The sequence below is a fragment of the Staurois parvus genome, unplaced genomic scaffold (genome assembly GCF_062004578.1).
Source record: "Staurois parvus isolate SC_StPar_1 unplaced genomic scaffold, SC_StPar_1.0 ptg000039l, whole genome shotgun sequence".
In the NCBI taxonomy this organism is placed as follows: domain Eukaryota; kingdom Metazoa; phylum Chordata; class Amphibia; order Anura; family Ranidae; genus Staurois; species Staurois parvus.
In genome coordinates, this window is record NW_028317835.1 from 1298119 (window position 1) to 1312722 (window position 14604).

General features: G+C 45.2%; 2 protein-coding genes and 1 pseudogene across 2 annotated transcripts in view; 2 read left to right on the top strand and 1 right to left on the bottom strand.

The window, feature by feature from the left end:
• LOC149470539 (uncharacterized) overlaps window positions 1–14604 on the bottom strand; it is a 128811-nt pseudogene that overhangs the window by 97206 nt on the left and 17001 nt on the right.
• Window positions 830–14604, top strand: part of LOC149470540 (uncharacterized) — a 699116-nt gene continuing 685341 nt past the window's right edge. The window contains exon 1 of the mRNA XM_089662730.1: window positions 830–1262. The gene's annotated coding sequence lies outside the window, so the exon portion shown is untranslated. The remainder of the gene's footprint in view (window positions 1263–14604) is intronic.
• LOC149470541 (uncharacterized) lies at window positions 4703–8737 on the top strand. Its single transcript, XM_089662930.1, has one exon. It carries the CDS (start codon window positions 4703–4705, stop codon window positions 6446–6448), a length of 1746 nt encoding a protein of 581 aa, XP_089519056.1. The 3' UTR covers window positions 6449–8737.

Consider the following 14604-nt stretch of genomic DNA (forward strand, 5'->3'; position numbering starts at 1 on the left):
TACTGTCCCCCACAATGCTCCCTGTACTTCCTACTGTCCCCCACAATGCCCCCTGTACTTCCTACTGTCCCCCACAATGCCCCCTGTACTTCCTACTGTCCCCCACACTGCCCCCTGTCCTTCCAATTTTCTGTATGCTGGGGTCTTATCTGAATCTGAAAGCCCCCCCATGTGAATGAGTATGGAGTACATGTTACAGTTACTCATTCACAAGAAAAAATGTGTAAATAATGACAGGAGACCTTCTGTGACAAGTCCTTTATTAAAAATAAAAATGTCCCCCGAATAGATCCAACGTCACTCACAATGCCCGCCGCCATCGCTACCCCGAAAAAGGAAAAAAAACTTGTGACTCCGGCTCCCGGGAATGACGGCTCTGAACCTGGAAGTGACAGAATGTTTGTCATTTTGGGGTTCATTCATCACAGATGAGATCGGGGGATCAGATCCTCTCCAAGCTCCTCCTGCTTAGTAAGATGAAGTGGTTTACCGATGTTCCTCCGTCCTGGACATCCTGGAGGAAACACGGAAGGCACCAGCAGGGGGGAGGGGCGGCACATTCTCTGTACTGTAAAGTGATTGGCTGCTTCTACAGCTGCCCGGATCAATTTTACATGACCGCTGGCTGAAATAATAATACAAACCTCATTTGTGTTTAACCCCTTGAATACCAGAAGGATAAGAAATGTACCTTAGTAGACGAGGGGTCGGGTAATGAGGTGAAGCTCTCCTGACTTCCATCAGCCAATCATGTTTAAGCAAAATTGCATTTTTTACATTTTCTTTGCATGTGATTGGATATTCTTTGTAAAGTCAAATTTCACCGCATTCACTAAGCTCCGGGGGAAAGTTCTGTGAAAAGTGTAAAGTGAACAGCCTAGTTGTATTTAGTAAATCCCCCCTCTGTCTGTACACTGAACTGTCCGGAATGCAGGTCTGGGGCCAATAATGATGCAGACAGCTGACATACATGACATGGATCCTAATACCCCTCCCCCTCCTCTCCCACCCTACTTAATATAGACCAGCAGACTAGAATATCCTCCTGCGCCCCCCTGCACTCTGACACAGGATGGGGGATGGTGTGGGACAAGGCAGAGGGGGGGCATGTTCTCATGGAAGATGACTGAATGAGATTTTGAGCTTCACCCTTGTCTTTGCTGGTATATGGAAGATCACTTGGTGGTGGTAATGGAGCTGAACCCGGCAATGAAGCAGATCTACAGTACAGCTACCATTACTGGTCCCTCAATGGTCCCAAGGTCAGTGCAGATCTCCATAATGTTCCTCTCTGCCCCCCACCAACTTCCTTCTAACCCCCTCAACAGAGCTACGACCTTCTTTTAGTTTTGTGCTAATTAGACCTCAGCAGGCAGTTGTCACCGATAATCTGTCCAAGAGTTCCCTTTATTGTCCCAGCACCTCAATGCATCCTTTACCCCCCCCCCCCCACCCTAGTAAAACAGTCCCAGCACACAGCTAACCCTTTGATCGCCCTCATGTTAACCCCTTCCTGCCCAGTGTCATTAGCACAGTGTCAGTGCTTTTTTTTTAGCACTGATCACTGTATTGGTGTCACTGGGGATGTCAGTGACACCAAGTCAGTTTCCCCCAGAGTCAGAACTCCCATGCCAAAATTTAATTGGTGTGGGGGCCCCACAAAATCCATACCAGACCCTTATCCTAGCATGCAGCCCGGCAGGTCAGGAAAGGGGAGGGGGATGAGCGAGTACCCCTTTGGGGCGGGGGGACTCCCATCATCTGAAACAGAGCCTTTTTTAAAAATAATTTTACCGGTGCTGCAGCGGCAGTGGCGGTGATGGCGGACATCGTGATTGGTGTTGGATCTACTGCGGGGGACATTATTTTAGTTTTTCCTTTAATAGAGGACTTGTCACAGACCCTGTCCTGTCTTTTTTCACACTACACTTTTTGTTTTTTTGTGAATGTGTAGCGGTACCATGTACCCCATACTCCTTCACATGGGGGGGCGGGATCTCGGGTCTCCCTTGTTAAAGGGGCCTTCCAGATTCTGATAAGCCCTCTTCCTGCAGACCCCCAAAACCACTGGCCAGGGTTGTAGAGAAGGGGCCCTTGTCCCCATCAACATGGCTAGGCAGCCTGTGGTACCCTTCTCATGTTGAGGGCATTTGGCCTGGTATGGGTTAGGTAGAGGGCTACCACTTGCTGACCCCATTTCCTGGCCAGCCAGGCTTCCTGCATAGATATGGATTAGCTATGGATTTTGGGGAGTCAAGAATAAGGGTCGGGTATGAATGGTGAGAGGAATTCCAGCCACTTTGTATTGTTTCTCTCTGATTTTGTTTTTCTACATTCTACAGGTATGCCATTTGACAGGCAGGTCTGAAGCATTACTAAAGGATTTTAAAAAAATTAAAATAACACACATGGTACCCTTACCTGCTCCCTGCAATGGTACTGCACAGAGCAGCCCCAAACCTCCTCTTCTGGGGTCCCCTGCTAGATATTTTAAGCTCCCTTTCTTCTGTTTCTTCCCTGTAGCAAGCCACTTGCTCTGGGGACTGGCATGTGGACTAGCCCCCCAGGGCCGGTCTGCGTGTGTCTATAGATATACACAGAGTGGCTCGGCCCCACCCCCTGCTCTCAGGATTTACCTGACCGTAGAAGGAGCCAATGGTTCCCACTGCTGCCCGATCCTCCTGTGAGAAGAGAAAGATGGGAGAAGAACCGCAGTCGGGCTCAGTGCTGGATCAATGCAGGACTCAGGTAAGTGTTTGGTTGGGACACAGAAAGTGGCAGAACATTGTTTACCTTAATGTGGGGAATGCTTTAAGGGAAGAAAAGATTTTATCTTCAGGGCCAGTTCCCACCATAACCACCTGCAGACCAGTGACGTGCCCATACGTTGCCGGACCTTCGCTGGTGATACTGGGATGATGGCTGCAGCTGAAGAAGTCATCCCGGTGTTGTTTATTAGAGCCGAGGGTCTGCTTTCTTATAAAAGCAATCCAACCAGATAATTAGCCGCTGGATTGCTTTTACAAGCAGCGGGAGGGGACCTCCCCCCTCCCACCACCTTCTGTGCCCTCTCAGCCTCCCCCTGTCCCATAGAAGCAAACAGAGGCCAGATTGGCCCTGATGGCCTCCATGATACAGGAAGATGGAAGTGATGAGCATTCATCCCTTCTGGTTTTCTGGAATATAAAATGGTAAGGCCCTTTTCACACCGGGTAGGCCCGTCAGCGGATCCTCTTGCTCAGCGGGGGATCTGTCTGCTGATCGCTGTTGGGCAAATGGATGACAAGTCTGCGTCTGCTTCGCTTATACAGAGCGGACATGGACACGGCCCGCTGTCCTCTATGGGCGGTCAGACTGCCATGTGACCCGATCCAATGGACAGAAGGGGAATGGATCCCCATCTGTCTCTTTTTGGTGGATCGGATGTCGGCGAGTGTAAAGGGACACATATCCGTTTACACCTGCCGCTCCATAGAGGAGAATAGAGGTTCTGATCGGGTCCGGACCCAATCAGAACGTCCGTGTGAAAGGGGCCTAAAGTATCTGATTACACTGATCTTGGTGCGATCAGATGTTAAGGGCAGAGGAGAGATTTGGAGGCTAATACACCCCAGATCTCTCCATAAAGAGTACCTGTCACTGCCTATTGCTATCACAGGGGATATTTATATTTTCTGTGATACCAATAAAAGTCATCCAAATGAAATGTAAAGCGACAATGTCAACAAAATAAATGGAAAGAAATATGCAGCCCCCCCTCCCCCCCGTGTTTGTGAGCAAAAGGTGAATGCAGAAAATGCCCTGTGATTGTGGCCTGCGTTTGGGGTGTCGTTAGCATTGCACTGACACCAGGTGGGGGACACAAACATGGACCTCAGATTTCCCACATCACATTCTGGTGTCAACTGGCCCTCAGAACCACTCTAAACACATCATCTTCATAGATATTGGGACACGATTGTCGGCACCATTAATCAAGCTTTTTTCAATGACATCAAACTGAACCCAAACCCCTTCACGCCTGAAGGTACAACAAATGTTAATGCCTAAGCACAATTTTGCAGCTTTGACATGCGTTAGTGAAACCGTCATCACAACTACTTTGTGCATCCAGTTGGTAAATGGTAATGGACATCTCCTGATTTTATTTTATGTGATCAAAGGAAAACAGGCCCAAAATAGTGAAAATCATTTTTTCTAAAGTTAGCTGTATATTTCTTGCTGCTGCCATAACCCACCACCAAAGGACAACCCCCAACAATTCTCCTGCCCCCGACGATGGCAGCAATACCTCGTATGTGTATGTTAGTTGCTGTTTGTACCCGGAGTACAGCCCAGGAACAGTACTGCGCAGTTTTCTAAATAACCCCCCCAAATACTGACTCTGACCTTAACCTTTGACCCTGACCTTGACCCAAACACTAACCCTGGCACTGTCCTAGATCAAACTTTAATCTAGGTATTTTTTTATTTTAAATTAATGTTATTATTATTTATATTATTATTGATTTTTTTTTACACACTGTTGTTTGTCTCTCTCTCCTCTCAGAGAAAAAAAAATGTAAGAAAACGCAGTCCGTTGGGGCTGTGTATTTGCGTATGCTCGGTGCCAAGGGGCTAAGCAATGTGTCCTAGGTACCTTAGAAGGTGTGATTACACAGACATATACTAAGGTGGCCATATCGAGGGCTTTGTTTCAGGCATGGAAACTTATCTTGCTAGACTGGGAATCTCCAACCCCACCCAGTTCCCAGGAATGGCTTCACCATATGGACATCACCCAGCATTATTTTCCAGCATAGGGGGTTGCCCTGGAAAATTTGACAAACTGTGGGATAGATGGATGAGTACTCTGGGTCTTGAGTGCAACACAGATTTTACAACAAAGGGTAATCTTACCAAACACAAGAGGGTTCACACCGGAGAGAAGCCATATCCGTGTTCTGAATGTGATAAAACCTTTACATCGAAGGATCAGCGTATCGAACAACAGAGAATTTACACCGGAGAGAAGCCATATCAGTGTTCTGAATGTGATAGAACCTTTACATCGAAGGATCAACTTATCACACACCAGACGAGTCACACTAGAGAGAAGCCATATCAGTGTTCTGAATGTGATGCAGCTTTTACACACAAGTGTTATCTTATCGCACACTACAGGATTCACACTGGAGAAAAGATATATCAATGTTCTGAATGTAACAAAGCTTTTACAACAAAAGATTATCTTATGAAACACAAGATGATTCACACTGGAGAGAAGCCATATCAGTGTTCTGAATGTGATAAAGCTTTTACAGTGAAGTCAAGTCTTATCAGCCATCAGAGGATTCACACTGGAGAGAAGCCATATCAGTGTTCTGAATGTGATGCAGCTTTTACACGCAAGTGGTATCTTATCGCACACCACAGGATTCACACTGGAGAAAAGATATATCAATGTTCTGAATGTAACAAAGCTTTTACAACAAAAGATTATCTTATGAAACACAAGATGATTCACACTGGAGAGAAGCCATTTCAGTGTTCTGAATGTGACAAAGCTTTTACAGTGAAGTCAAGTCTTATCACACACCAGAGGATTCACACTGGAGAGAAGCCATATCAGTGTTCTGAATGTGAAAAAACCTTTAGATGGAAGGATCATCTTATCACACACCAGAGGATTCACACTGGAGCAAAGCCACATCAATGTTCTGAATGTGATAAAGCTTTTACAGTGAAGTCAAGTCTTATCAGACATCAGAGGATTCACACTGGAGAGAAGCCATATCAGTGTTCTGAATGTGAAAAAACCTTTAGATGGAAGAATCATCTTATCACACACCAGAGGATTCACACTGGAGAGAAGCCATATCAGTGTTCTGAATGTAATAAAACCTTTATATGGAAGGATTATCTTATCACACACCAGAGGATTCACACTGGAGAGAAGCCGTATCAATGTTCTGAATGTGATAAAGCTTTTACTCAGAAGTCAGAGCTAATCACACATCAGAGGATTCACACTGGAGAGAAGTCATATCAGTGTTCTGAATGTGATAAAGCTTTTACAGTGAAGTCAAGTCTTATCACACACCGGAGGATTCACACTGGAGAGAAGCTATATCAGTGTTCTGAATGTGTTAAAGCTTTTACACAGATGTCAAGTCTTAACACACACCAGAGGATTCATACTGGAGAGAAGCCATATCAGTGTTCTCAATGTGACAAAACATTTGCAACCAACAGCAGTCTTATCGTGCACCAGAATACTCACACTGGAGAAAGGCCATATCAGTGTTCTGAATGTGGCAAAGCTTTTGCATATAAGGTTAGCCTTTTCACACACCAGAGGAGTCACACTGGAGAGAGGCCATATCACTGTTCTCAATGTGACAAATCTTTTACACAGAGAGAACAACTTAACACACACAAGAGGGTCCACACCAGAGAAAAGCCGTAGCCGTTTGTGAGTGTAACAGATTTTTTTTTACATACGTCACAGCTGATCACACACCAGAGGATTCGCAGGCTTCAGCTGCAGGAGGTAATGGGGAGAAGGGGGGGTTTAAAGGAGTAGAAACCCAAGACTATTTTACCTTTTGACTATTTTTTTCAGACAAGTATCAACAGTGAATTGTGTTTCCTAATGACTTTAATCTCTATCCTTTTTATGGAGCTTTGACTGAACATGTAATATATTTTCATCATTCACTAACTGAGCTGTGTTCCCAAGTGTTTTCTTCATTGTCAGATCCTGGGCTAATGCATTACCAACACTACCTCAGCACCAAGACTAGGTAGTGGTCAAGTGGCATCTTACCAAGCCTCCAAAGCCTCAGTGGGAGAGACTTTTCTAGATTCTGCTGACTATTCCAATATCCGTCTAGCTTGAGGGCTCCAGCTACGCTCACCTTGTCCACGCCTCCCTTCACATATTCCACCTCCCCTCCAATGATCAATGCCTTATTTCCAGGTTCCTCCTCCTCTTATGGATGACAGCTTTACAGGTAGGACTGCAACAGGGACAACAGCCATTGAGAAATCTCTGTTCAGTGAGAAATCAAATTCCTAAGCTGGTGTAGGCCTTCCAACACCAATTCACTGCTCTTTGTTTGGGATGTGTTCAACAGTACCACTTACACCCAGCTGGCTGCTTGTGTTCCATCTTGTCCTGCCACAAGTCTAAGGGATTCCATCAGGAGAAGATTGGACTTCCTTATTATATTGTCTCTCTGTTCAGCTATTGCTCCTCTCCATAGACCGATCACATACTACGACTGCATCTTCTGGGGGACTGAAATTCCTCTGACTCGGGTTCTCTTCAATGACTCTGAATAGTCAATTCTCTTTTTTTGGGTAGATATTGTTTGCGAAGAACCCTCTTTTGACCCTAGAAACATTCTGATGTTGACCCTAAAGTGTAACTACGGTTAGAATTAATATTTACATAAAGGGTGCAATCTGTCCTGAACCACTTATGGTGATGTCCCAGTTCAGCACATTACACCTTTAGGATTTGTAATCTACCCAAATGTATTATACATCAGTTTTTCATGTCAGAGGGCTTTAATGTGGTAGAAAATGAGGATACGTATATTTTATTTGTTTTTCTAGGTAACACTTGTGATGTCACTACACTCCTAATGTAAATACGGTGCAAAAGAATTCTGTTTCTGTTGCTTTTACAGTGTTCTCCTATGCAGCGATCTGTTAAAACATTGAAAGCCCGGGGGGGGGGGGGGGGTGATGATTCCGGTTTGTGTGCTTAGTGCTGAATGCCGGCTGTTACAGAGCCTCCAATACCTGGATCTGGTAAGACCGCTGCCGCTTTAATATGGCACTGCGACCAATAGCCACTATCCCAGCTGACACTCAAGTGGTTGTTTTTCTGAGTCCTTCTTGTAACATTTTATGACTTGTTGATCCTGCCAGTAGAGCCGTTATTTTTCTACTTCCTGAAGGAAGGAAACTGTCCTAAAAATGGCAGCTGGAGGGGTTGAGACAAATCAAATAACACTGCTGGGGTGCATACAACTGTCAGCTTTTATTCATATGGTCTAAACCTTTGTAGAAAGGAACAAAACTGTTGATGGAACTGCTTTACAAGTGTCAGTTGAAGTTGATTTGAATGTTTTTTTGTCTCTTACTGAACCATTTGGCATGTTTAACCTTCTTCCTGTCCAGGCCATTCTCCAGTTTTCAGCACCGTGACATTTTGACTGACAATTACTTGGTCATGCAACACTGCACTTAAATTCATTTTATATCCGTGTTGTGATAGATAGACATTTCTTTTGCTGATATTTAATCATTACTGTTTTTTTTTGTTTTCTCTATGAAAAGAGGAAAATAAACATTTTGAAAAAAAGTTTCCCTTAGTTTCTGCTCTAAAACTTTACAAATAAATAATCTTCCTTCTTAAATGTAGGCCAAAGTATATTACTCTACTTTTGTTTTTGGTAAAAAAAAAATATTTTATATTATTTAGTGTGTGTGAAAGTTATGGAGTCTTCAAACTATGGCAAATACACTGTATTTCAAGGTTACCAACCCAGATGTTGTGAAGGCTGGTCACATTTCTTGAGGTCTTAAAATTCCAGGGCAGTACAAACACCCTCCAAATGACCCCTTTTTTGGAAAGTAGACACTCCGGGGTCTTTAGTAAGAATTGTGGCTATTTTTGTTGTAGTTGTAATTTTGTGTCACTTTTTTTGAAAATGAAGCAAGTAAATAAAAGATGTTTTCTTCACATAGTTTTCATTTTAACAAGTTATTTCTCACACACGGCTTAGGTATACTTACAATTACACTCCAGAAAACTTTCTTCTACTCCTCTTGAGTAATACATAGAGGGGCCCTGTGAAGGAGGTGTGGGGGGAACAGAAGACACGCGGAGAGCAGGAGTACACACAAGGCTTTTATTGAAACACAGCGAGGAGCACATGACTGGTAGAGCAGAGTTCTGTTAGACAAAGGGTTAAGTCTACACACAGGATGGGGGCACAGTGGGGGGCACAACTCTAGCTGGCAAAGGAATTCAATCCATATCACAGGGTTGGCAGAATTCCAGTAGACAAAGGGTTAAATCCTCAGCACAGGGTTGGCATACAACAGGAATGGCAGAACTTCGGCAGACAAAGGGTTAAATCCTCAGCACAGGGTTGGCATACAACAGGAATGGCAGAATTCCAGCAGACAAAGGGTTAAATCCTCAGCACAGGGTTAGCATACAACAGGAATGGCAGAACTCCAGCAGACAAAGGGTTAAATCCTCAGCACAAGGTTAGCATACAGCAGGGATGGCAGAACTCCAGCAGACAAAGGGATAAATCCTCAGCACAGGGTTGGCACACAGCAGGGATGGCAGAACTCCAGCAGACAAAGGGTTAAATCCTCAGCACAGGGTTAGCACACAACAGGAATGGCAGAACTCCGGCAGACAAAGGGTTAAACCCTCAGCACAGGGTTTGCACACAGCAGGGATGGCAGAACTCCGGCAGACAAAGGGTTAAATCCTCAGCACAGGGTTGGCACACAGCAGGGATGGAAGAACTCCGGCAGACAAAGGGTTAAATCCTCAGCACAGGGTTGGCACACAGCAGGGATGGCAGAACTCCAGCAGACTGTCAGGGCTCCCAGGTATGACCAGAGATGTGTGACTGACGCAGGGAAACGCAGACTTCAGATATGTGATAAACAATATAATTTATTAACACTAACAATACTAAAACATAACACAGTGCAAACAAACCCAACCAACCACCCACAGATAACAGTACATACAAGCAAGCGTCGTCAGGCAGGCCGGGTCAATATCAATTGGGCAGGTAGGTACAGGGGGAGCAAGCGGAGAATGGTCGGGGTCACAGGCCAGGTTCAGCAGGTAGCAAGCAGCGTAGTACAGAGGGTCAGGCAGAGGGATGGTCAGGGTCACAAGCCAGGGATCAGAACAGGTAGCAAGCAGCGTACTACAGAGGGTCAGGCAGAGGGATGGTCAGGGTCACAAGCCAGGGATCATAACAGGTAGCAAGCAGCGTAGTACAGAGGGTCAGGCAGAGGGATGGTCAGGAGCGAGCCGGGATCAGAGCAGGAGAAGTCAGCAGCAGTTCAGATCAGGCAGGGTCAGCAAAGGAACAGAAACAGGATGCAGGACAGATACAGGGCCCAGGACAAACACAACACCAAGGCAGAGTCTGTGGGTCTGGCCATCCCTTAAATACCCCAGCATAATCAGTTCCAGGTGTTAGCTGGCTGCAAAGTTGAGTCTCTGATTGCTGGGAGCACCCACTGGCCAGCCCTGGTACTGCAGATCAAAAGGCAGGTGAGTCCCACCATTGCTTGCCAGTCCATTCCTGACACAAACAAAGGGTTAAATCCTCAGCACAGGGTTAGCATACAACAGGAATGGCAGAACTCCGGCAGACAAAGGGTTAAATCCTCAGCACAGGGTTAGCATACAACAGGGATGGCAGAACTCCAGCAGACAAAGGGTTAAATCCTCAGCACAGGGTTGGCACACAGCAGAGATGGCAGAACTCCAGCAGACAAAGGGTTAAATCCTCAGCACAGGGTTAGCATACAACAGGAATGGCAGAACTCCAGCAGACAAAGGGTTAAATCCTCAGCACAGGGTTGGCACACAGCAGGGATGGCAGAACTCTAGCAGACAAAGGGTTAAATCCTCAGCACAGGGTTAGCACACAGCAGGGATGGCAGAACTCCAGCAGACAAAGGGTTAAATCCTCAGCACAGGGTTGGCACACAGCAGGGATGGAAGAACTCCAGCAGACAAAGGGTTAATTCCAGCACAGGGTTGGCACACAGCAGGGATGGAAGAACTCCAGCAGACAAAGGGTTAATTCCAGCACAGGGTTGGCACACAGCAGGGATGGAAGAACTCCAGCAGAAAAAGGGTTAATTCCAGCACAAAGGGCAAAAGGTTCAGGCAGAATAGGGATTGGTCCAGCATGCAGGACAAAGGGTCCAGGCAGAGCAGGGTTAATCCAACACAGAGAGTACAGCCAGAGGTATGGTCTCCAGGAAAGGGTTGTGGGGTCTGGCCACAGCTCAGAAGCAAAGAACAAAAGAAAGGAGCGCACAAACCTTGCGCATTACCTCAATAAACAATTCATGTATTTATTAATAAGTTATACTCACAAGAGTAGCAGTACAAAAGGCATATAACATCCAACACCAACGCAGGGTGAGACCACACGTGCGAGTTCCATCCAGAAGGGAGATAAACTCTTGCTCAACTCACGCATTTCGAGGGGAGATCCCTTCTTCATCAGAGCTTAAACGTCTGCAAACGGTTTGCAGGAATAATTTGTTTTCAGTGGTCAAAAGGTAACTGACAGCCTCTCAGTTGAGTGTTTTCTGAGTCTTCATTCATAGGAGGCATTTAGCTGCTGTGTGTCAGGATTTCAGTGTTTACATCAAAACAGAGGCAAAACTTTTATGATTTAATATCCTGAAAGTGGGCGGTGCCTAAAATATGTACAAAGTATAAAAAGTTACAGAAAATACAAGAAATACAAGAAGACACACAAATGACTATTCACTATAAAATAAAAGGAAATAAAACAGAAATAAAACTTTTACCAAGAATTATCCTGCGACTGGAGCAAGTCAGAGAAAGTCCACAATCCGATAGTCGATAGAACCGGCTCCATACGAATCACCACGTCCACCTCAAGTCCTCAATTTATGGGAATATGGACGTGGGTGGGACATTACTCCTTGGCCAATCAACCCTGGAGGGTGTTCCCGTACCAGCCCACAGGACGTTCTGGGTGCTGAAATGCCCAAAGTCCATTGGACCAGGAAAGGTTTGAATCACAAAGTCGGGGATTGAATTTCCGACAGCAGCGCATCAGTCCGATCGCGACAGTACCAATCACTGTTCAGCTGCCACAATCCGGTGCCATATAACCATTTCCTGCATTTCTCTGGCATTCTACATAGACCACAAATACAGTTTTACATGCAGATGTAGCCTACAGAGTGTCCAATCAGAAGGAAGTATTTTCATCTCTCTGCAACTAATATTTTAGCTTTTATGAGAGATGAAACATTCCCCTTTGATCTGTGTATATACGTCAGAGCTCCCCAGACAGATCGGAGCCCCCCTGGTCTCCTGCAGCCAAAATGTCTGGAGTTCTTCTTTTATACCTCAGGAAGGTGGCAAAGTCTGATTATATATAGGTGACAAATCTTATTGGCACTTAGGTGTCACTTCCAGCCTGAGGAAGCTGCTCTGTCTTTTCAGATACTAATGGGTGGGCACATGTCTCTGAGTACCTATGACTGAATATATGACTGAATACATCTTTAATGACAAGGAATGAAACTAAATGTACGATTACATATTACTACAGATCACATCTCAGCTCCTCACATCTGTACATTTATGTCCCACCCTTCCTTACACTCACAGAAGGCAGTCAGAAGGTGATAATCCATTCTTAACTTCCTCCCAGCTCTCACTCCTAGATGGACGGATGGACGGATGGATGGATGGATGGATAGGGGTACTTTATGACCAGCTTGTTACTCTCAAGCCTTCGCTCATGATTCCTCAGTTTGAGAAATGTTTACAAAGAGAAGACCGCGCCCCTCTGATTAATAAACTATTAACTATATGACTGTGTAACGTGAAATATAATTACAATCCAGATTAATTAAATATAATTTGCTGTGAAATAATCTAAATAAAACAATGAATAGCGCAATAGTAAATATATAACCATAAAAAATATATATAAAACTCAAACAAATTTTGGAAATAAAAATAAAAAATTATAAAAAAGTGAAATAAAATAAAAAATGAAAGTGAATAAAAAATGTCCAAATATGAAGTGTTCACGTCGCTGTTTAAATCTCGGCTTCAGGTTTTAACTCCCTTATGTGCTCAGCGAATCCTAGCCGAATGTTAGCCGAATCCTAGCCGAATGTTAGCCGAATCCTAGCCGAATGTTAGCCGAATCCTAGCAGAATGTTAGCCGAATCCTAGCCAAATGTTAGCCGAATCCTAGCCGAATGTTAGCCGAATCCTAGCCGAATGTTAGCCGAATCCTAGGCAAGCCAAGCATATGATCCAATTACACGATGACTTCTATTCTGTGGTTGGATCCTTCAGAAGGACAAGGACTCTGGAAGTCCCTCTATATTCCTGGATACATCCCTGTAATAGTGCTGGTGTGAATAGAAGGATCTTCCCTCCGTATAGTGCAGGATTCCTCTCCTTCCCTCTACTTCTCTCCTCCGTATAGTGCAGGATTCCTCTCCTTCCCTCTACTTCTCTCCTCCGTATAGTGCAGGATTCCTCTCCTTCCCCCTACTTCTCTCCTCCGTATAGTGCAGGATTCCTCTCCTTCCCTCTACTTCTCTCCTCCGTATAGTGCAGGATTCCTCTCCTTCCCTCTACTTCTCTCCTCCGTATAGTGCAGGATTCCTCTCCTTCCCTCTACTTCTCTCCTCCGTATAGCAGTAAGAAGAGACAAGATATATATAGAGCCTCATCCTGTAATAGATGTATTATGTGCCCCTCCCCAGAGATGGACCCCATGATGGATCACATGATGGATCATATGTAACAATTACAAACCGCTGTGTGTAACCATCCTTCTCTGTGTGTCAGCCGCACACAGGCTTTACTCGCCTTTCTGAAGTCAGGTACGTGGTGACGTCAAAGCTCCTCCCCTACGCGTGTCGCCACAGGGTCACGTGGCTTCATCTGGGGGATATGATCCTCCTTAGTTTACCCCAAATTCACTCTCATGGATGGATGGATGGACGGACGGATGGATGGATGGATGGATGGATAGGGGTACTTTATGACCAGCTTGTTATTCTCAAGCCTTCATTCATGATTCCTCCTTAGTTTACCCCAAATTCACTTGGATGGATGGATAGATGGACGGATGGATGGATGGACGGATGGATGGATTGATGGAAGTATGTATGGATGGAAGGTTGGATGGATGGAAGATTGGACGGATGGATGGACAAATGAATGGACGGACGGATGAAAAATGCAAACTAAAAAATCCCCCAATAGCGTGATGCGGCTACAAAACGTTTCCTCCTCCAGCGACGCTCCCGATCCTCTCACATTATAACACGGAATAGAAAGCCTTCTTGTATAGAAATCACGACTCCACAAACCTGATTGGAACAATCAATTCTCAGCATTTGGTGAACGTGGATCCAAACGTTGTTGTCACAGAAGATGTGAGCACGCTGGAGGATGTATGATGTTTGAGTTACAGATCTATAACATTTTATTCACAATTTTTGGAACATTAGATTGTCCAATCAGATTGTGCCGTGTATGGTCCCCTCCCATCCCCCAGAGTCTCTATGAAGCCTGAACACAGGCCCCTCCCATTCTGTCATCATTCCATTACCATCCCCTGCACCGAAATGGGGGGCGTCCAGCAGGCGGTACTGCTTACCACAGGACATGTCTTTTCTTCCAGTGACACCACCAACATAGGACATTTCTTTCCTTCCAGTGAAACCACCAACACAGGACATTTCTTTCCTTCCAGTGACACCACCAACACAGGACATTTCTTTCCTTCCAGTGACACCACCAACACAGGACATTTCTAT